At 32.0% G+C, this 24559-nt stretch overlaps 1 protein-coding gene across 1 annotated transcript; it reads left to right on the top strand.

Annotated features, from left to right (window-relative positions):
• Positions 1-748: 748 nt before the first annotated feature.
• Positions 749-22551, top strand: LOC127712078 (zinc finger protein 676-like). Its single transcript, XM_052218281.1, has 9 exons — positions 749-846; positions 2792-2956; positions 6697-8146; positions 8729-8938; positions 11408-11538; positions 11955-12031; positions 16334-16420; positions 16909-16991; positions 18353-22551. Exons 3-9 carry the CDS (start codon positions 6716-6718, stop codon positions 18827-18829), a joined length of 2496 nt encoding a protein of 831 aa, XP_052074241.1. The 5' UTR covers positions 749-846; positions 2792-2956; positions 6697-6715; the 3' UTR covers positions 18830-22551.
• The last annotated feature ends 2008 nt before the right edge of the window (positions 22552-24559 follow it).

Here is a 24559-nt window from a genome sequence, read left to right as displayed (position 1 = left end):
GAAAACAAGTTCGGTGACACCATTTTTTCTTTTTATTTTCTTAAAGCATATTATAAAACCCATCTTCTCATATTTTATTTCAAAATTCTATCTCATAGATTTCTTTTTATGCATAAAAATGTGTTTTTTCATGAACAATCTTAGCAAATTTGTGCAATTTCGTACGACCCGTAGCTTGAAAAATAGCACGGTGACCCATACTTTTTATTATATTTTTGGAAAAAGCATAGAAAAATCTTTATTTTGGCAAAGTATAAAAAAAATCTATCTGAGGAAATATATACCTATGATCTACCTTAATTAACTTGGCAGCTTTCCAGGATTTTCTTTCTGGGATTTTTTTTTTTGGTATCCCTTTGTTGAGCTTTTGCGATATGTCATTTACTGGACATGTATTAGCAGCTACGGGTAGTAGTTGGTGTTCTACATTTGAATTATAGGAGTCTGCAAATTTTAGATGCATGTTTCTTCTATATTTATTACTGTTTGTAACATTTCGGCAAGTTAAAAACCAAACTGTGACATTATGAATACTGTGTCCTATTGGGTCTTGGTATTCAATATTCTGAATATTGTTCTTATATTTAATTAATAAAGATATAGTATTGATGGTTTTTGGTTTACGCGATTTGGACTTGAGCAGCTACAAGACCTTCGTCGTCAGCTGTTTACGAATCTGTCCGTAATAATGTCGGGTATTTTCCGGTATTGGGCGACGTTTTCATTATGTTTCTTATTTCCGGTTATAATTTTTATTCACAAAAAAAAATAGTTACCAAGATTTAGTACATGAAATGAAATATAAGTGCAAAGAACACTTCATATGCAGCAATTACCAGTCTCTTTGTAAGTGCGTTTAGGCTTAATCCGGTAGCAAGTACTTCTGTGCTTTTAAGAGGTTATTTTAAGTCCAAAGCTGCTTGGAAATCTAATTCAGCTTTAATATCTGTTCATAAAAGAAAATCCACAAAAATGAATAAGATAAAAAACGAACCAGGACAACTCGGTCCACTTTTAAAGACAACTTGAACCATTTATGAAGACAACACAGAAAAGTTTGATAAGACTCCTAGGCTCACTTATTTACATCTATGAGCCTATTCATTGGTGTATTGCAAGGTAAACAGGTTTTTCTATGTAAACGGATGTTCTGTTAATATTTTGTCTCATGAAATAATATCCTGCTAGCTCAACCGTTTACGTAACTGGTAGAGAGGGTTCGGCCTGTGCTTTCGCTCCAGGTCTTCGGACAGCATACTGACAATACCAAGAACCAACCAATTCAACTAATGACAGGTGTCAGAAACCTACAAAATGTAGAAATGACAAGAGGTGAAGATTGCACCATGCAATGTATTCGCTCATATAACAAATAACCAAGATTCATAAAACAGTTTCATATTTAATAGCCAATACAATAATACACAATATCGTGGTGTCACTACATGTATATGAAATTTTAATCCTAAAATTTCAATATAATTTCGAACCTCACCTTATAGAATAAACAGGGCGATGCAATTGCAGTGAAAAATACCCATAATAACTTAACCAAGTATAAGGAAAGTGTTTGGCCTTAGTGCTATAAAATTGATTAGAATAAATATAATCACACCAAGAGATTTAGATGTGTCTGTTTACTTAAATTATTAAGAACTGTACACTAGTTGTTCTTAACATCAATTAAGTTCGTGACGTCCCACCTTCCGAGATAAAATAAATATACCCACTGGTTCCCACCGACTTTTTTAGACTAGAACATGAACCTCGTAATTCCATGTACTAGGAACCAAAGTCAGTCCAGTAAAAAAAAAAATAACATCGCATTATCTCTATTCCCGTTTAATTCTCGGTCCAACAAGAGCAATGTCTGAAACACATTATTCAGTAGCATGGACCAGTTCATCAAGACCTTAAAAAAAACATGCGTTAATACAAAATTTAATTCAAGAGTAAGGCTTGAACAATTCCAAAGGTTGACGACCGTTACTCTAACATATCCCTTGGATTAACCATCTTCTTCAATATCGCTACCAAAATGTACCCCATCTCTTTATAAACCCGAAATCATAAAATATCTAGCTAGTGTACAATTCCTTCTATTTTTTTGGAAAAACGTAAATTACAAATTTAGAAATGTTTGACTCTAAAACCGAAAAATATATCAAATGTAAAGAAATAAATTTTAAAAAAAAAAGTCAAACATTGAAAACGAATAAAATGAAATTTAAAGTACAACTTACCAGTACGAAAGTTTTCCCCAATCTTAAGAATTATTGTACAGACAAGGTTTAAATATCCAAGTCTGGACTAGAAAAAGGGGATTTACGATGACCCATAAACGTTACACTATCTTGGCTTATGAAATGAGGAACATTTACCTGTGTTATATTTTCATTGCATGTAATGCAATATTGATCTTTATTAGAGGATGTATAATTGAAATTATGATTTCAAATAAACTTCTCTTAATGTCAACCTGTCAGATATTCATTCTTTATTGTCATTAAATGTGTTTCATATAAGAATGGTTGACTTTATGCTACTTAAATGACGAATTCATTTTTGCTCCATTTTGAGAAATGGTAGGAATATATTGTAACCTTGTCAGTAGAGTAGCAAACATAGGGTTACATTAACATATCAAATGTTACGTGTGAAACCGGACGAATTTTGTAAAATGATACAAATTTTATATTCATTGTTTTATTGCCATTATTTTTTTTATAATGTATTTGCAAATTTGTGGGAAATCAAGTGCTATTTTTAATTGTTTTATTGTTTATTTTAGGAAAATTACTTCCCTTTGATATACATGATATATGCTGAAGTCGGTTGTTATCATGGTTATACAACAATTATAGCTCCAAGTTGGCTTCCCCCATTGAAACAGGAAAAGATTATGGTGCATACATCAAAGACAGAAAACAGAAAGTTATATTTTTTGGATTCTCTGGTATATATTGAAGTTTTGTCTCGCCTGCGACGATGTCACAGTATGCGAGACATAGGTATTACTATCCGGTGGCGGGGTAAACTTTTTGTATAAAGCTTTATATTTCAGAAGGTAGAAGACCTGGATGCTTCATATCTTGTATGCAAATACCTTATGTTACAAAGTTTCTGTCAAACATACATGTATGTCCATTGTCCTTGACCTCATTTTCATGGTTCAGCGACTGCTTGAAAACAAATTTCAGTTTTTTTGTCATGTGAATATCTCACTTATTATGAGTAATAGGATAACTATATTTGATATATGGGTTCCTTACAACGTCTACATGTCCGTCAGACATAGTTTACCTGACCTCGACCTCATATCATGGATCAGTGATCAAGGTTAAAGCTACGTGATTAGGTCCGTTTCTCGAATACTATAAGCAGTAGGTCAACTATATTTGGTGTATGGAATGATTGTTATGGGTACTTGTCAGTCTTGCAGGTTTCATCTGACCTTGACCTCATTTTCATGGTTCATTGGTCAATGTTAAGTTTCTGTGTTTTGGTCTGTTTTTCAAGTACAATGCAGTGTTCTCCCCAGGCCCTTAAAGGACAGCGGGCCCGCGATGTATAATTTTTTACCATGGTGGTATCGTTCTTACCGCGATGTATAATTTTTCTCCGTGGTGCTAAAATTTTCAGTTAAAAAATCATAATCGGTAAAGTTTTAAATGACTTGTTAAATCTTTTCCGTGCGGTATAAAATTCCAGGTGAAATTTGACCAGTTCAAACCAGTTCAACACAGATTATTTACACCACGTGATCGATTTACCTTATGAGGTTTACCTTGTTGATTGGATTTAATCGATGTAATTAACACTTGTAACATGATTCTTTTGTGTTTAAATTAAGAGTTCATAACTTTATGATCACAGATAACTATTTTATGGCTTCACTCTCCACCCAAGCACTGACCTGTGACAAGTCGGCAAATACTTTGTACACAAACAGTGTCTTGACCCGATAGGAACATTTTTTGTACATCATAATGGTGGCTCAATATGTATAATGGACAACTATACATTTCCCAATTCTTATATTATAGTATTATATGTCTCTGATTAAACCATGGCCAATATTATCTTTAATTATGACATTGTTATTGCATGAAAGTCGGGTTTCAAACTGTCTGTACATATCACATGACCCAGTTAGTTCACGTAGAATATTCAAGTTTATTTACAATTAAATGCAATCTATTATATTTTATAAATAAAATGCATGACTGTACCTTCAAACTGGATATCTATATCCATAATTAATGAATAACAGAAGTAATCTTGCAAATTTTATCCATAAGCACATGTTAAATCTATTTATATCTACTTCCTGTCATTTAGGCGGGAAAATAGTGAGACTTGGTTGTTGACATTGAATATGGTTACTTATAGATCTATAGACCAAAGATAAATTTATAGATTGAGGAATTCTTTTTAAATGGTTCATGACAAATAAAGATTTAGATTTTAGGGCAGTATTAAGTCTGTATCTATGTTTGATTATCACCAAAGACAAGAAAGGTTAATATTTACATGAAACCTATGGCAAAATGTTCTAAAATTTATGAAAAATTTCTTTTTATTAAAATCTAAGATAGAAACTGGTTCAAATAATAAAACAATATTTGCAATTGTTCTTGTTAATTTTATATCTTCTTATGACAGGAATCCTTTCACATACAACTTTTTTTCTAGAAAATAGAAAGTTTTTTAAATTAATTGAACATTTTTGTTCTCTTTTGAATGATATTTTATTTTTATTGATTTTGGATTTTATAAAAGATTTAATTACTTTAAATTCAGATGAATATTTTATTATGAATCATAATTTATTTATTTAAAAAAAATATTAAAGTATACAAACTGTTTTTTTTATTTACTTCTTTTTTACCAATAATTTTCTGAATCAAATTGAATGTCTACATAACACAGTACCACAGTGTTAAAACAAAACAAGAGACATATAAACTACAGTAACTAGAGCTAAGCGACGCGACGCGACGCACCACAACTGATTGCATGAAATATTTCACCAAGAAGTCCACACGCGTTACGCTGGTGCTATCCAAAAATCCTGGGGAGAACACTGCAATGTACTATAAGCAATATATGTCAACTATATTTGGTGTATGGAATGATTATAAGGTGTACAAGTCTGTCTGGTACGTATCATCTGACCTTGACCTCATTTTCATGGTTCATTGCTCAATGTTAAGTTTTTTGTGTTTTTGTCTGTTTTTCAAGTTCTATAAGCAATAGGTCAACTATATTTGGTGTATGGAATGATTGTAAGATGTACATGTCTGTTTGACAGGTATCATCTGACTTTGACCTCATTTTCATGGTTCATTGCTCAATGTTAAGTTTTTTGTGTTTTTGTCTGTTTTTCTAGTACTATAAGCAATAGGTCAAATAAATTTGGTGTATGGAATGATTGTAAGATGTACATGTCTGTCTGGCAGGTATCATCTGACCTTGACCTCATTTTTATGTTTCAATGGACAATGTAAGTTTTTGTGTTTTGGTCTGTTTTTCAAATACTCAAAGCAATAGGTCAGCTATATTTTGTATGGAATAATTGTAAGGTCCACATGTCTGTCTGGTAGGTATAATCTGACCTTGACCTAATTTTCATGGTTCATTGGTCAATGTTAAGAACTTAAGTTTTTGTGTTTTGGTCTGTTTTTCAATTAGCATACGCAATAGGTCAACTTCATTTGGTGTATTTTGGTGTATAAAAAAATTGTAAGGTGTATTTGTCAGGCTGACATGATTTATCTGACCTTGACCTCATTTTAATAGATCTTTAAAAATGTTAAGTTTCTGTAATGCTTTTAGTAAAACCTTTATCTTTAAGACTTTCAACATGAAATCAATGGTCAGTAAAGCAGGCAAGACATTTCAGCTTGTGCACTCTTGTTACTGTAATGGAGTCCTAAAGAAATGATAAAACCATGTAATGATTAAGTCTTGCAAGGTTCTCTCTAAGACTTTGTTTAGACAATTTTTTCAAGCCCAGTGAATACAAATGGAATAGTCATGGCAATTTTTCTTATCTTAAAAACAAATAACCATGATTAAGTTTACGCCATATTTAATGAAATCTGCAAATAACAGCCTTTAGAGCATCTAGTTTCCGGTATGGCATTAGTTAAAATTATTTTTTATACATTGAAAATTAATTATTTTCCTTCAGAAATCTAAAAATACAATGTATGAAAATTGTATATTTATTCTATGAAAATCCTTTGGAAAAAAAAAAAAAAATCATATGGCAGGACTTTTAAGGACAAAGGTTGCACAGATAGGGCAGAAGGGAGCTGTGTCTCTCTATTTCCAGCTAGCTAGGAGGAGTCCTGCTTCCTTTTCTTTACATTTATATTTTGGTTGAAGGCTTCTCCTGGTACTCAGGCTTCATTCACCAATAAAAAATGGCCGCTATGATATTAGCCAATGCAAGTAGCTGAAAATGTTAAACACAAACAAACCAACAAGCAAACAAAAATTACTACCGGTAAAACACAGAAGGCTTATAAAGAATGATTGAGTGACACAAACTCAACCAAAAACAATTTTTGTGCTCAAGTGCTCCAGAAAGGTCAGCAGGTTGTTCTCCACTGGTGATATATAGATGTTGGTTACATTGAAAAAAGTTATTGGTAAACCAGTTTGTATGTTTATGTATGAACTTTGCAGGTTTTAAGATTTATTAAGAATGGATGAAGTAATCAGTGTTTCTGTACCGGGATATAAAGATCAAGTATTTCATTCACTGCATCAGTTACAACAAAGGGGAGTTAACTGTGATGTAACACTTCAAGCGTGTGATGGCATTGCAAATCTTCACAGTATTATATTGGAGGCAAACAGTGAATCACATTCAAACCATCATGGATTCAAAAAAACACAAAAAAGTCATCAAATTGACTGTACAAAATACAGTATTCAAGTAGTTGAAGCAGTGGTCATATGTTTATACACAGGAGAAATTATTATAGAAGAAAAGAATATTTCTGATCTTATTGAGGTGTGTGAAGATTTAGATCTAAATCAAGTATGTGAGACTTTAAAACAGCATCATAAAATATTATTTAAACCTGAAGAATCATATTCACAATTTGATAATGGACAGAATGAGTCTTCTAGATTCATTGATGACGATGAAGACGAGGATGGTGATGATGAGGGTGATGATGGGGGTGATGATGATGAACAAAGCTTTAAAATGTCTCCAATGCATTCAGACTCGGATGATGTATTGGGTAAAGAAATAGTGAACGAAGGAGAACATTTATATCTTAAAATTACCAACACTCCAATTACATGTAAATCTGAAAATAGTAGTGATCATGAAAACCTAAACAGTAATGATATTTCTGATGATGAAAATAGCATCAGTACCAAACCTTATGAGAAAGAACTCTCTGATAATGACAATTTGAAACATACTGTAAGAGAAGATTTGACCAGTCTGGAAGATTCTGTCATCCCTGAATTTGTGAGTGTCTCTGACAACATGAACAAGCGAGAAAATAACGGCAATACTACTTCCTTTGTAAAAATTAGAAAGAGGACTAAAAAAGAATATGTTGATACTATAATACCTGAAAAGTCAACCAAAGAAGATTCTGTAAAACAGGGGAAAACAAAAGAATCTAGCGAAGTATCTTGTAAGATAAGATGTCAAAAGAATGTTCGAAGAAAGGGAACAAAACGCTCTTATAAATCTAATATAAAAAGTGAAGAAAAAGTTTCCTCAAATAAAAGGTTAAAGCAAATAAAGAGAGTGAAGAAACAAAAACCTGTAAATAAAACAACAAAAACTGAAAGAATAAATCGCAAAGTTTTAAAAAAGAAAGAAAAGGACACATCAGACGATGATAATGATGAAGAAAAGGATGAAGATTTTAGTGTGGATTCTGACATGACAAGTACAAAAAAGGAGTGGAAATGTGTTCAGTGTAATTTAGTTTTCCCATCATATGCAAAACGTGGAGATCATTTGAGGGAAGTTCATAAGCCTTATCCTTGTGAACTGTGTGACTGGATTGGAATACAACCCCATCTTTATGCCTCACATATGTACGGACAACACAAAGTTGTCATTTTTCCAAAGAAATATCCGTTGGTTGAATGTGATGTTGAGGTAACGATTCATTTATTTTCCATATCTGTATTCTAATTGTCCTGCTTCATATAAACATTGTGTTTTATTCCTTGTAGAAGTTGTTGCTTAGCATTCAACTTAAAATAAAAACTTCCACTAAACATTGAATTCTTGGCGGCTACAAGCATAACATTGCACATGCAAAAGAAATACGTATGTTAGATGTGACATACATAAATTTTCCATTGTTGGTTTAACATCAATGAGTCACAAAATCAACAAGACAAGATGAAAATAAACAGTAAACATGATATACCTGCAAGTTGTTTTTTTCATAAACCTTGGAGACATTTTTTCTCAACAATTATCAACTCTGAATTTCCAAGAGTATTTTTTCACCTGTAAAATAATAAAGGTAAATAAACACTGTATGTACTATAGTATAAGCTATACATATTTTAACAATTTTTATCAAACATGATGAAATAGATGTAAATTAATGCTTGTTTTTAAATTTGGGGTTTTAATTTGTATTGTCATAGAACATGTTACATTGAAATACATTAATTAATTACCGTGGTTACATAATATTGTTAAAATTCTTATTGTCCTTTTTTACAGGGATGTTCACACAAATGTTTAAATATAAATTTATACAACCATAAAAAATGTCATCGCTATAAAACCGACAAGTTAGTGTGCCATGTTTGTGGAATGGAGTTTACATCAGAAGGAGGCTTGAGAGCTCACTCCTCTCATCATAAGGAAGAAGAAATGAAATTTAAATGTAAAGAATGTGGTAAAGTGTTTGGATGGGATCATGAACTTACCGTAAGTAATTATGGGTCAAATGAAAAAGTGGTCTACATTTTGTAGCTATAGCAATAGCATGTACTAAAATATTTTCCTCCTAACTTCCCTTGGTTTCATCTTGGTCAAATTTCCGACCTGGAAAAAGAATTGGAAAACTATGCAGACATGTATAACACACCATACATGTACTTCTCAGAACCATACCCCAGGGTAAAAATCGGTGTACTATACACAACTGAAAACAGTAAGTTGATATTTCCCCATACAGATCTTTCTATGGCAACTGTTGAAAGGATTCCTAGGGAAATGGTTCAAGGTTCATACCAATCAGTTGCCAAAAATGTTATACATTTGTAGTTGCTCTATAAGATCAGATGATAAGTGTGTGACAACATTTTTTGTAAATTCATGATGATGAGTTGTTTGGTGTTTTGCACTATTATTCTACTAAATATGACTGTTAATTTTATAAATGCATGGCTAGTCAGAGGTGGATTTAGGGGTGGGCAGTTCCTCTCTTATGGAGCTACATGTACACTCTGATTAAGTCCCACTCCTAATATGGTCTTGTTGGGGGCCTTTTTCAAAATCCTTGATCCACAAATCTGTTTGAATGATACTGGAAGTACTTTTTATAGGACCGCAAAAAATCATATATTGGTATGACGTTATCGTGATCGTCGTCGTCCGAAGACACATTGGTTTTCGCACAATAACTTTAGTTTAAGTGAATGGATCTCTATGAAATTTTACCATAAGGTTCAATACCACAAAAGGAAGGTTTGGATGGATTATGAGGGTTATGGTACCAACAGTTAAGGAATTAGGGGCCAAAAGGGCCAAAAATAAGCATTTTTCTAGTTTCCAGACAATAACTTGTGGAACGGTGTATGGATCTCTCTGAAATTATACCACAAAGGGATGGTTAGGATTTGCTTTGGGGGGTTATGGCTCAAACCGTTTAGGAATTAGGGGGAAAAACAGGGGTGTCCTGGTTAATGGACAAATACTGTAGTACAAAACATAATTTAAAGCAGTGTAAGGGAGGTAATTCAAATACATCATTTGAATTACCTCCCTTACACTGCTTTTAAATTATGTGTAAAGTAATGGTTAATGCATCTTCGCTAGCCAAGGGTTACAATCCACTTCCATCCTCTCCACCCTTGGCGGATTGAGATAGAATTTCGGAGACACAAGGTAATGATTTTCATTGGTTGCAGTCGAAACTCACTGCATCCAATCAAAAAGCGCCTATAACATGATCACGTGTAAATGTTGAAAGTGTATGTAAACAATTGCCACATGCTTATTGTGCAACAAGTCTTTACATCCCTAAACATACGACTATATTTAGTGACAATTTGAATGTTTTTAATCAACTAATAGAAGTTCCTGTGTATGTTTCTTGCACAAATCGTATATTTTCGTTTCCTGCTTTACCAAGTGTGTAGAATCTAGACGCTACCGTGTTTTAACCTCCAAATTGAAGAGTTCACGTGCTACCATTGGTCAAGAATAATGTATTAGGAATGGGCGTGACTTTAATCTACCGATAGATGGCGCAACATTGTTATCACAAATGTTGGCTTAATCTGCCAAGGGTGGAGAGGAAGCAAGTGGATCGTAACCCTTGGCTAGCGAAGATGTGGTTAATGAACAATTAAGACAATTTAAAAGCAGTGTAAGGGAGGTAATCCAAATACAACGTTTTGATTACCTCCCTTACTGCTTTCAAATTATGTTTAAAGAAATGCATATTTATAAAGGAAGACCAGTAAAATATCTGTAAATGTTGCATCTTTTTTTTTTTACAAAAAAATCCATATCAAAGATTTGACACCATATTTTAAATTCTATTATAAAATAGATTAAGTAAGCACTATGGTAAATTTAAATGGGTAATTATGGTTGCAAACTCCATTGAAAATTTAAATTGAGATTATGACCATATCTTGAGGGTAAGAATTTTTTGGGGGAAAAAAGGGGGGGGGGGGGGGGTAAAAAGAAATTGTGGGGGTAAATTTTTTCTCATTTCAGATTTCAGAAATTAAAAAGAAAAATTCTTCAAATATTATTTTTTTTGCAAAAAAAAAGTGTGTGTGTGTGGGGGGGGGTTAATAAGCAACAGCATAGTGTATTGCACAAAAGCAAAAAAAAAAAGGAGAGTTAAATTTTTTATTCTTTTTTGTGGGGGAGGGGGGGGGGGGGGTCAATTCGCAACAGCAAAGTGTATTGCACAAAAGCAAAAAATTGAATAAATTCAAATCATATAACCAATTCTAAGTTCTTTGACTACAGTTATTATGTGTCAGAAACCGTTTACGTGTCAAATATTTAATTACAATCCAAATTCAGACCTGTATCAAGCGCGAATATTGCGTCCATTTTGAAGCTATCATTATTTATTCATTTGTAATTCATGTTGAAATAGAAATCCGAAAAATTAAAAAATTTCACTGACTGATTATCTTATTCTCTCCACAGAAACACTTGAATGCTGAACATAAAAGTTATAAACTTTGTCATAAATGTCCATTCAAGTCCAAGGTTCAGATGACATTGTCAATTCATCTACATAATGTACATGGAGAAGCTATCCCTTCCAACATGAAAAAGTAAGTAAAGTGTACTGACATATTATGTCTTATCTTACAAAAACAGGAAATATGTAGTTTTCTAGAAAAATGAACTCTGAAAAAAACTTTTATAAAATTGTATGGAATGATTGTTAGGTGAACATGTCTGTTTGGCAGGGTTCATCTGACACTGACCTCATTTTTATGGTTAATTGGTCAATATCAAATTTTCATAATTAAGTCTGTTTCTCAGATACTATATTCGGTTAATTGTATAAATTCAATCATTATGAGTAAAGCAGGCAAGACATTTTAATGAGTGCACTCTTGTTACTGTATTCTGTTCTATTTCAGAAATTAGTGTGATAAATGTAATTTCTACTGTAATCTGTTTCTTTTTTTCAGAAACCATTGTGATGTGTGTGTTTTCTATTTCTATTTGTTTGTTTTTTCAGATACCAGTGTGATTTGTGTGATTTCTACTGTTTCTACCCTAGTTATTTAAAAAATCATAAACAAGAAAATCATTCAGGTAAATTATAATGTATAAGTAATAGAAAAACAGAGGACATGGGGTATCCATCCATGACACAAAATCAGTACATGCACAGCAAAAAACACACAAAAAGCACAGAAACAGCGTTTTTATTGCTGTTCTTCATCTCCAAGTCACAGTGAGGCCTTCAACACGGAGCAAATTTATTCCAACTGAAATATATCTTTTCAAATAAAGTAAACATCTGCCCAACATTGCATGATGATAATGAATCATATCAGATTCAAGGGTCTTTAAAGGACTGCTGTCATGATTTACAATATTGAAGTACAAATGAATATCATGCACCAGTATTTCAATAAATTCAAAGTTATTAACGATATCTTGCATCACACAGAACATTTCAATAAAGGCTTTTCGAAATGTACATATACTCATGGAATCACTTTGAAAAATACTGTAATTGAAAAGAAGGAGTACAGTTTATAAGTTCATGAAATAAAAAACAGGCATTGTTTTAACAAAACCAAAAGTAAAGAAACAGGACTTTCATTGCTGTTGTTCATCTGAAACATATTTTATAAGAGCATTGGCGTGTCAGGCAAGAGAATGTATAAAACACTTCTTTGTTGAAGTTAAAAACTTTCAAAATTCAAACCAAACACCCATTACCTAAGTGTGGAGTGTTGAAATTGTTTATGTTTAACATTTGTAATTGATTAGTTTTTTTATACGACCGCAAAATAATTTTGTGGTCGTATATTGGTATGACGTTGGCGTCGTTGTCGTCGTCGTCGTCCGGCGTCGTTGTCGTGTTCGTCCGGCGTCGTCGTCCGAATACATATTGGTTTTCGCACTCTAACTTTAGTTTAAGTGAATGGATCTTTTTGAAATTTGACCATAAGGTTAAATACCACAAAAGGAAGGTTGGGATTGATTTTGGGGGTTATGGTACCAACAGTTAAGGAATTAGGGGCCAAAAAGGGGCCAAAAATGAGCATTTTCTAGTTTCCAGACAATAACTGTGGAACGGCGTATGGATCTCTCTGAAATTATACTACAAGTTTCCATACCACAAAGGGATGGTTAGGATTTGCTTTGGGGGGTTATGGCTCAAACCGTTTAGGAATTAGGGGCAAAAAAGGGGGAAAAACAAGGTTGTCCTGGTTAATGGACAAATACTTTAGTACAAAACATAATTTTAAGCAGTGTAAGGGAGATAAATCAAATACATCATTGAAATTATCTCCCTTACACTGCTTTTAAATTATGTATAAAGTAATGGTTAATGAACAATAAAGATAATCTAAAACAGTGTAAGGGAGGTAATCCAAATACAACGTTTTGGTTACTTCCCTTACACTGCTTTTAAATTATGTTTAAAGAAATGCATATTTATAAAGGAAGACCAGTAAAAATATCTGCAAATGTTTTCATCTTTTTTTTTTACAAAAAAATCCATATGAAAGATTTGACACTATATTTTTATTAATTCTATTATAAAATAGATTAAGTTAGCACTATGGTAAATTTAAATGGGTAATTATGGTTGCCAACTCCATTGGAAATTTGAATTGAGATTATGACCATATCTTGAGGGAAAGAATTTTTTGGGGGGAAAAAGGGGGGGGGAGGGATAAAAAGAAATTGTGGTGGGCCAATTTTTTCTCATTTCAGATTTCAGAAATTAAAAAGAATTATTCTTCAAATATTATTTTTTTTTCAAATTTCAAATATTGAAAAATTTCAAGAAGTAGTCTTTAATTGCACAGTATGGCGCATTAGATTTGTAAAATCTTTGATCACATTTATTTATTTGTTATGCCGAATCTAACAGTGTATTTAGATTTTTAATTTTGGGTCCAGTTTTCAAATTGGTCTACATTAATGTCCAAAGGGTCCAAAATTAAACTTTGTTTGATTTTAGCAAAAATTGAATATATGAGGTTCTTTGATATGCTGAATCTAAACATGTATTTAGATTTTTGATTTTTGGCCCAGTTTTCAAGTTGGTCCAAATTGGGGTCCAAAATTAAACTTTGTTTGATTTCAACAAAAATTGAATATATGGGGTTCTTTGATATGCTGAATCTAACCATGTATTTAGATTTTTTATTTGTGGACCCCGTTATCTAATTGGTTCATATTGAGGTCAAAAGGGTCCAAAATTAAACTTTGTTTGATTTCATCGAAAATTGAATTATTGGGGTTCTTTGATATTCCAAATCTAACTGTGTATTTAGGTTTTTAATTTTGGGTCCTGTTTTTTAAATTGGTCTACATTGAGGTCCAAAGGGTCCAAATTAAACTTAGTTTGATTTTAACAAAAATTGAATTCTTGGGGTTCTTTGATTTGCTGAATCTAAACATGTGTTTAGATTTTTGATTATGGCCCAGTTTTCAAGTTGGTCCAAGATAGGGTCCAGTATTTAAACTTTGTTTGATTTCAACAAAAATTGAATATATGGGGTTCTTTGATATGCTGAATCTAAACATGTATTTAGATTTTTGATTATGGGCCCAGTTTTCAAGTTGGTCCAAATTGGGGTCCAAAATTAAACTTTGTTTGATTTCAACAAAAATTGAATATATGAGGTTCTTTGATATGCTGAATCTAACCATGTATTTAGATTTTTTATTTGTAGGCCCCGCTATCAAATTGGTTCATATTGAGGTCAAAAGGGTCCAAAATTAAACTTTGATTTCATCGAAAATTGAATTATTGGGGTTCTTTGATATGCCAAATCTAACCGTGTTTTTAGATTTTTAATTTGGGTCCCGTTTTTTAATTTGGTCTTCATTGAGGTCCAAAGGGTCCAAAATTAAACTTAGTTTGATTTTAACAAAAATTGAATTCTTGGGGTTCTTTGATATGCTGAATCAAAACATGTGTTTAGATTTTTGATTATGGGCCCAGTTTTCAAGTTGGGGTCCAAAATTATACTTTTTTTGATTTCAACAAAAATTGAATATATGGGGTTCTTTGATATGCTGAATCTAACCATGAACTTAGATTTTTTATTTGTGGGCCCTGCTATCAAATTGGTTCATATTGAGGTCAAAAGGGTCCAAAATTAAACTTTGTTTGATTTCATCAAAAATTGAATTATTGGGGTTTTTTGATATTCCAAATCTAACCGTGTATTTAGATTTTTAATTTTAAGTCCCGTTTTTTAAATTGGTCTACATTAAGGTCCAAAGGGTCCAAAATTAAACTTAGTTTGATTTTAGCAAAAATTGAATTCTTGGGGTTCTTTGATATGCTGAATCTAAACATGTGTTTAGATTTTTGATTATGGGCCCAGTTTTCAAGTTTGTCCAAGTTGGGGTCCAAAATTAAACTTTGTTTGATTTTAACAAAAATTGAATATATGGGGTTCTTTGATATGCTGCATCTAACCATGTATTTTGATTTTGGACATTGGACCATAATAGGTAAATTAAAAAAATTCAAGTTCTTAGACCACATTCTTTCTGTGTCAGAAACCTATGCTGTGTCAAATATTTAATAACAATCCAAATTCAGAGCTGTATCAAGCTTGAATGTTGTGTCCATACTTGCCCCAACTGTTCAGGGTTCGACCTCTGCGGTCGTATCAAGCTGCGCCCCAGCGAAGCATTTTATTAAATGTAATGTCTGCCTCATAAAAAACAAATGACTCAGGTCAATATTTAGATAAGAACATGTATTATGATTGCCAATGAGACAACTCTCAACCAGAGAACAAATAACATAGAAGTTAGCAACTATAGGTATGGTCTTCAACAATGAGCAAAACCCATACTGCATAGCAAGCAATAGTTCTTATTTGCCCAGTACAACCCAGGTTTTCCCATACAGTATTTCCCACTGGACTGTGCAATACTCATAAAAAACAAATTTTTACCATTCCTGCCGGTCACCATAATGATATTTTGGTATATGTTAACATAGAAGTGTAGAACCTAAACATGTTTGTTGAATTAATGAAATCTTATTGTTAAAGATTGGCACCACATGATATTATACATAACTAATTTTTAAAAAATGACAATGTTATTGATTGTTTCTGTCAGATAAGCAATACTGAATTACATATACCGGTATTTCATATTTAGCTGTTACAGAATTTGAATGACTGTGGTGAATTGCATTGGTTTTTTTGGGGGGGTGGGTGGGGGGGTTGCTGTTTAATCCCCTTTATATATATTCATACTCAGTGACTATGACAATACACCATTGGTTGTATTTCCATGGTTTTGCACAATCCAGTGTTGCATTACATCTTGGAAAATATTACAGAAAATGCTTTTAACTTTGAAGCAGTGAATTATATTTTTTCTGTGTTTTTTTTGTAGAGGATCTGAATTTCAAGTGCAGTGATTGTCCAAAGAAATTTAAAACCAATAAATCATTATATAGTCATAGAATTGCCTCTCACAGCAGTAAGTGTATATATGTACAAATATTACTGAAAACCTGAATCAAAGTGGCAAGTATTAGATGAATATAACAAAAGAAAGGAAGAAAAGAAAAGAAAATATCTAGCAGACCAGATGTTTGTGGAAATATTTTTTTAAACAGTAAATTACAATGAATTTCATTGTTTACTGTTTGAAACATTCAGAAAAGTATGGCCTTGAAGTCTGTCAAACCAAAAAATGTCCATCCTGTATTTCTCTTTAACATTGTTAAAATAAACTAAGATGGACCATTAAAAGGTAAAAATATAATAAAATGTTTTAATTGGGACCCACTGATATGCATCTATAAGCATGATAAGTGTAAAACAAATGTTTTGAAAATACAGCAATTTCTAGTAAATGGCATCTTTTTATTTTACAACTTTGATATGATAAAAGTAGAATATGTACTGATGTTTTGTTTACCATTCAGCCATCAGGAGTAACAGAGATTTCAATTTACATTTTAGATGAAGTATTTCGATGTGACAAGTGTAGTTACACAACGAGGTCTAGAAGGACGCTTAGAACACATGAACAGTGTACACACTCTGTAAGTATTATACCTGATATTCATGTTTGCATAGGTCACATAATAAAAAGATTTCCAGAAATTCCTCAAAAGACTGTGGGACATTGGTCAGACAAACTGATATGATTTCTTCTGATGAATAAAAAATCAGTCACAGAGGCGGATTTAGAGGGTGCCCAGGGAGCCTGTGTCCCAATTATGCAGCTACATATATGGTTTTACATGTCCCACTCCAAATGTTGCCTCGTTTGGGGGCCACAGCCCCTCTTTTTTTCAAAACCCCAGATCCGCATCTGAGTCAGACTGAAAATTTGGGGAAAAAATCTGCTTTCCTTAAAATCCAGCAAATAAGCTGTTTTCCTAGAAACCTTTTCCAATTTTTGTTGTGTTGAACTCTGATGTGTCATAAACACAGATAGGTTGAGGTATTTTGTCAGTCCTGGTAGAATTCCTGTTTAATCAACGCATTTCTAACTGTGATGAGTTGAACTCAGTTGTATTGAAATCTCTGTTAACCTCAGTATATTTGGAAGTCCCCTCTAAGAAAAATGAACATAAATTTACCTTTTGATGTGTCGAAGTTCAAAGTAAAAGAAATATTTCACTTTTTGGAAATTTTAAGTTTTTATTGTGCATCAAAATAAGTTTCCTTATTAGTTCTAGGTCAATCAGTTTGTTTGTATAACAATCAGATTGGCATGTTACAATTATTGTTTGTTGACAACTTTGATGTTTGACCATGCCATAAATTATGTTTGTGGAACACATTTTACCATGTTTACCTGAGATACTGAGATAATTACAGAACAAATTAATAAAAGATCAATGAATAATGAAACTTATGATTAAACTGATCAAACTTCAAGATTAAGATTTGACCTCAGCATGAAGCAGCTAAGGACTACTCCAGAAAAAAACAATATGGGATGGGGGTTTGGTTGAAAGGCACTATTTGTTTATAGCCATCACCCAAACAATGCATTTTACTTTGCATACATTACCACACAATTTGAAATTTGTGACCTTCCCCCAACCATACAAAAAAAATTCAAGTGCAATCCAACCACCGACAACACCCCATGGAACTGAGTACACATGTTCATCCAACCACCGACAACACCCCATGGAACTGAGTACACATGTTCATCCAACCACCGACAACACCCCATGGAACTGAGTACACATGTTCATCCAACCACCGACAACACCTCATGGAACTGAGTACACATGTTCATTATGATTTGAACTTTTAAAAGAAATGCCAAATTAGGGTTTTTACCCCGATTTAAAAGTTCACTAAACATTAGGATGTGATAGAATGAGTGTGGCATGATGTCCTATTGAGGCATATTCTTGTTTTCATTTTTTTTTCATTTTTACAGGAAGCTCGTCCATTTTCATGTCATATTTGTGAATATAGCTGCAAGTTGAAAGGAAATTTAAACAGCCATATGAAAAATATTCATAAATTAGAAATAATTTCAACACATAAACTACGTGAACAAATGATAAAGACAGGAAAAGGTTATAATGAATACATGAGTGCTAGAAGGAATTTCATAGATTCAGAAAAGAGTTCGTCAGACTTATCCGTACAAACTAGACCAATAAGTGAAAAAACAATTACAACTGGAAAAAGTTATAATGAATATGCTGGTGAAAGAATGAATTTTATGGATTCTGAAAGAATTTCATCAAATTTAACCTTACAGAATAGACCAATAGGTGAAAGTTACAATGAACACATCCCAGTACATGTTTCAGAAGAAAGACATGTACAAATGGGAGATAATTTAGAAAAATATCAGGAATTATTAAACTTTGTTGGGAATTGCAACATACCATTATCATACTCTTAAAATAGTGCAACTTTATTGAAGACATATTTTAATTAGCAGATTTTAAAAAGGCCAAACAAATGTGCATTCAGATCAGGGTATCCTAACTGACCATATGGTTTTTAATATGAGGATTTCTTCCAAAACATTTCACCAACACATCAGTTGCCATAATTGCTAAATTATCTAATCAAAATATGCAACAGAACTGAACAAAACCCTGTTAATCATGGTCAATCAGTTCATTGAAAAATTGCAATTGGTGACTTTCTAGTAAAAGTATCTATAATATCAGAACCAAATTTGGTGAAGACTTGATAATTTTTTGGCTTGTTCAAAAAAGGTTTGACCTACCAATAAGCTGGTCCTCAACTGACTACTACACTTTGTTCATAGACAGCCGGTCAGAGCCGTTCTATTGTAGAATCAGATTAGTCAAGAGACTTGTTTTCAATCTCCTGTATTAGAGGTGAACAATACACACAGATACATATTTGGCCAATCAAATTACGTGTACTTAACATAGAGAAATACACAACTTTCACATTTTTTTTCCCCCGATTTTTTAAAATTTCACAAGGCTTATGTTATTACGTCACAATGAGAGCTGAATGTTCAATGGCGTCATCTACATCGATGCGTTGCCATGTAACAACGAAACGTAAAATCTCATTAAAATCCTGAGGGCAGAATTCTGCCCCCCACATTGGGCCATACTGGCTATGAACAAAGTGTAATAGTCAGTCAAGAAAAAGCTTAACCTACCAACTATAATTTTAAAAAAGGAAACTAGAAACACGCAAATTGTTTTTGCCTAATTTTAGGATCCAACCTGCTAAAAGTTGTTGTTTAAGTCATACATGTTATAAATTTGAAATTTTTAGTGCCATTCTTTTTTACATTTTTTGTTTTGGTTTGTTCCTTTGTATTGTTAAAATAACTTTTAAATCTCTATTCATGAGCTAACCTTTTTGTAATGTCAATTTTACTACAAGCATTCTTGTTTCCACCATGAACATGGTGAATAAAATTTTTATACAATGTCACTTGGCTCTGAGCTAAGGGTAGTATTGAAACCAGATATTCTGACACTATAAAATGATGAGATATGGTATGATAGTCAATGAGACAACTATCCAACATAGTCCAAATAAAGTGGATTAAATGTACAGCCTTCAACAATGAGCAAAACCCATACTGTATATAAGGCCCCGACTTGACTAAATGTGAAACTCTTTTTTTTCTCTGGTAATACAGTATGTCAATAGGGATTTTACTTACTCTACAGCATTAATTTTCATTAGATTTTGATGCAATATTTTTCTCTGTATAAATTATAAAGTGTGTATATTGTACTGCATTGGAAAATAATATAGTAAGAAATGATTTTTCATTGAAACCTCTCATTTTTCGTTTTAACAATATATGATGTCATTTTTCCATAGTGTATACAATATTCAGACTACAAATATACATGTTTTTATATATGTATCTATCTGTTTCATATCAAATAACCATATGCAGATAAATGACAGAATTTATTTTTGCGTCTTCCAAAACATTTTTATTCCGTTTTGTGCCAAGAACATAGTAATTTATTTTTACATCAGAAAATGTATTTTTATTTGATTTATAATATAGTGCTTGAGGATTTTCAGGAAAAAAAATCTTGGATAAACTATGAATTTGAAGATGAAGGGACTAATGTGAAAATCTGTAATCGCAAAACTGTATTGTTAACTTCACAAACAAGGTCAGCAGTTGTTTTTTCTTTGAGTTATATTTGTTTTGTGTTTTATGTTTTTTTATTTTTTATTTGGCCCTTTGTTGTCTATTTTGAATAATTCAAACTGTTTTTTATAGGCCTTTTATAAGTTATTTTATGACATAGATTCATTATTTCACTTTTTTGTCCTTTTTCAATGCTTGATATAGCTGTTATTATTGGCAATCATTGCCCATTTTCTTTATTTATAAACTGGAACCACCCTAATGTTGCTGTTGGATGAGCTGAAAGTATACTTGCTCCTATAGAATTAGTCAAATAAATCACTGGATACATTTATATATTTTAGTTTACAAATTTATCTTGTTACAACTTTGTAAAATAATGAGGTATAAGTTTGTAATATTTTGATGAATTACATTGTTCAATCATATTTCTTTGTTTCAAAAGAATTGTATGAATGAGTATTATAGAGATGTATGTGTATTTTGAGGTTTGGTAGTTGTCTAATTATTGCTAACCTGTACCTATGGTAGAAAATAAATTATGTAAAGTTGCATATTTCAGAGGAGTTGATCTGCCTAAAGATCAAATTAATGTTAGAATTTAGAAAAAAAACCTCTATGACATATCGGATAGATCTTGCGTAATGTCATCAACTGATTAACATGAAGATTAACATTTAATTGGTTAACAATAAAGTACTTTAAGAAGTAAAGTGGAAAATAAGGAACTTTTGAAGTTTTACTACTTGATTATTTTTAAACCAATGTTTTTTTTTGTAAATCATCAAATTAATTTTTTGTGATTTTTTTTGTATTATTTTACATTTTTTATACAATAACTTTATAGTTCTAATATGTAAATATGCATTTTTGCACTACAAAACTATACAAGAAGCGATAAAGTATTTTTAGTACATTTATCATTAGATAATATGATTTTAGCTCTTGATATGAATGTAATATTCTAATATGAAAAATCTAGAATTTACAAACATATGGTTCAAATTTCAATATGAATTTCACAATTGTAACCCTCTTATGAGGGTTCTTCTGTTTTCATATACAGTCATAAAATATATATCTTATATATTTATACACACAACACAAAATGTCATGAGCAATACACTTCTTGCAAGTCGTGCCAATTCTGGATTTTTTTTCTGTTTCAGAAACATTTAATGTAATCTATTAACTTTTGTATTGTTTTTACTTACTGAAAGTATTACTTGCAGCATATATAGAGTACAGAGTGCTAATAGAAATACAAGACCTGATAGTATTTTCCTTGAAGAACAAGCAGATCTTCTTGCAATTGGGATGTTGATCAATTGTAAGGTTTTACAGATTTTAGAATATACAAATAAAACAGTTTTGTCAATTTTCAGAGTTTATAATTTTATGATACATGATACAATGTACTCAAATTTGACTTTTTTTATCAATTTAATTTTCACATTGGATGTACCCTGTAAAAAATGTCTTTGAAAAATTATGAAATTCAAATATGTCCTTTTCATATGGTCAGTTGTGACCTGATTTTGAAGAAAACCTGTGCAATAAGATGTTGAACACCATGAGACTTCTAAAAAATTTGAGATGTGAAAAAGTTCACTAGAGACCAAATCCGTAGCCTGTAGCTAAATTTTATGGATTTTTTTAAAAGACGTATTTTGTATTAGCATTAAAAAAGGGACAAAAGGAGCTTAGTATATGATGTGTTGCATTTCAACTAGCACTCAATACATTTATTAATAGCGTTATGTATATGCATATATGATACCTGTATGTTTTTGAACTACCTGTATACTATAAACTTTGGATTGTATTAGCCAAGTACTTACTTTTAATTAATATCAAAAGATATAGAACCATGTAGCATTAACCTGTTATTTATGCCTAAATATTTGTGAAGAATTATTATTATTGTTGTTTATATTTTAATGTTTTGCAGAAATCAGTATATATAGACAGATGTGATATATTAAACATTTACAATAAAATTTGTAATTTAATTTAGGGTCTTGAAGGTATGAAGTTTAAATTTAGTGTGGTCAGATTACTTATATTTTGATATATATGACAACTATTTCTCATTTAAGTTTAGTGATATCCCCACACATAGAGTTTAAAAAAAAAGAAGGGGACCAGAAAAGGCAATGATAAGAGTGTGACATGTAAAAAGTCTATGCATTAAACATATTTGTAGATCCATAAAGGGTGGGCATGCCCAAATGACCTCCCCCTCGCCCTGTATATCTGCCTCTAGAAAAACAACATTCACAAAACATAACACAAAAATCTCCAGATTTAAATAACATGATAACCACCAAAATAGGTCAGGGGGACTCAGGTGCTCCCGAAGGGTCAAAGGGTTCTGCTCCGCTATGGGTACCCTTCATGTTACATATGAAACAATGAATTGACAAGTCATAACCAGCGATCAGGCATCTTAAAACAGCAGAAGGGTGAATGTCTTTTGTCTAACCCTAAGACATCAACAAGTTTAAAATCCATCAGTACATTAAAATTCTCTAATAACTGAATATTCCTGTTGAAAACACAGACTAGATTTTAAAAATGTATACCTTTTCATAAGTTGCGTAGATAAAAGTGTAACCTTTCCCATATTGGTTGGATTTCGTGTGGTGTGTTGGGAAAATTGGAATACCAAAGTGTCAAAAGAGGAAAAATATCATCTTTGGTCGGAGCTCAAATCTGAAGCTCAGATTCCTTATGTAATGTTTACTTAAGGTGAGACTTTCGCCTGTGAAAAAATTATAGGGCTTTTCATAATCAAGTAATGGGTACTTTATTGACCTTATCATATATTTCTGATAGTTTTCCCCACCTATTCACTTATTTTTAAGCTGGAAAATGTTACCTATTCTAGTGGCACATCCTATCACCTAGTATATAGGAAGTGGCCCACCTTGTGTGAAGGGATAACCTTAACTATACCATTTTGAAACCTTGATTCAATAGTTTCTTTGTAAGCAGAAACCCTCTGTCAAAGAAATTATGATCATGATGATAGGAAACGCTAACCCTGGAATATAGTTTCAACTTGGCAATATATAGAGGCATGCTTGAATGTTACTAAACAGAAATGGAAAGTTCACCATGGAAAATTGAAATCAAGTCTTTTGTGGTAAAGTTTAGTACCAAACTGACATTCAGTGTCAATCTCTAGATGTAAGTCAAGATATAAAGCAAATACAATTGTAGTATTCTTCAGCCTTATTTGAAGTTTCATTGAGATAGATGCAATCAATTCAGACACCAAACTTTGAATTATTGAGTGAAAAGACAGTATCTATATAGCAGAACGTGAAGTTAAATCTTAATGCAGGCTTCTTTTCATTTTTCTTGAGAATGTTGTGCATGAAGTCTGTCTCATAAGAATGAAAAAATAAGTGGTCAAGAAGAGGAAGAGATAGTTCACATAGGAATGTTGATTGCCTGTTGAAAAATATGTCCTAATGTAACAACTTTGGTGTCATTAAAAAAATCAAGCATCTTCGTGATGTCATTTTCAGGGAAAGTTTTGTTTGAATCATACTTTTTTGTTGTTGTTTTTTTTAAAGGCAGTGCCTTAGTATTTTAATGGTATCAGGCAATAGCCATTTTGTTTCTACGTTGGGGTTAGGGGTGGGGGGTGAATACGTCATCATTAAAATCCTGAAAAGTGGAATTCTTTCTCCTTTTATTTTTGATATTCTGTGTTTTTTTTTTTATTGTAATTCATTGACACTGGGCAGTAAATTTTAAGAATCGAACGTTGTGTTTTGTTAGTTTTAAAAACTTTCAAGAGTTGCATTTTGCATTGTGAGCAGTCAACCCATTGACATGTCGGAATTACTTAAAAATTCGTGTGAAAGAGCTCAGATTTATTTTGAGTGATATTTTAATCTTAAGTTGTTTTTAAGATCGTTTCAGCAATAATGTTCAGCAAAGTAAGATCTACAAATAAGTCAACTTGACCAAAATGGTCAGTTGACCCCTTAAGGAGTTATTGCCCTT

Source organism: Mytilus californianus, unplaced genomic scaffold (assembly GCF_021869535.1).
Source record: "Mytilus californianus isolate M0D057914Y unplaced genomic scaffold, xbMytCali1.0.p SCAF_8, whole genome shotgun sequence".
NCBI lineage: Eukaryota > Metazoa > Mollusca > Bivalvia > Mytilida > Mytilidae > Mytilus > Mytilus californianus.
This window is presented reverse-complemented; position numbering and strand designations above follow the sequence as displayed.

Coding starts and splice junctions, on each gene's coding strand:
- LOC127712078 (XM_052218281.1), top strand. CDS start 6,716: ATGGATGAAGTAATCAGTGTTTCTGTACCGGGATATAAAGATCAAGTA. Junction 8,939..11,407: donor GATGGGATCATGAACTTACC/GTAAGTAATTAT, acceptor TTCTCTCCACAG/AAACACTTGAATGCTGAACA. Junction 11,539..11,954: donor ATCCCTTCCAACATGAAAAA/GTAAGTAAAGTG, acceptor TTGTTTTTTCAG/ATACCAGTGTGATTTGTGTG.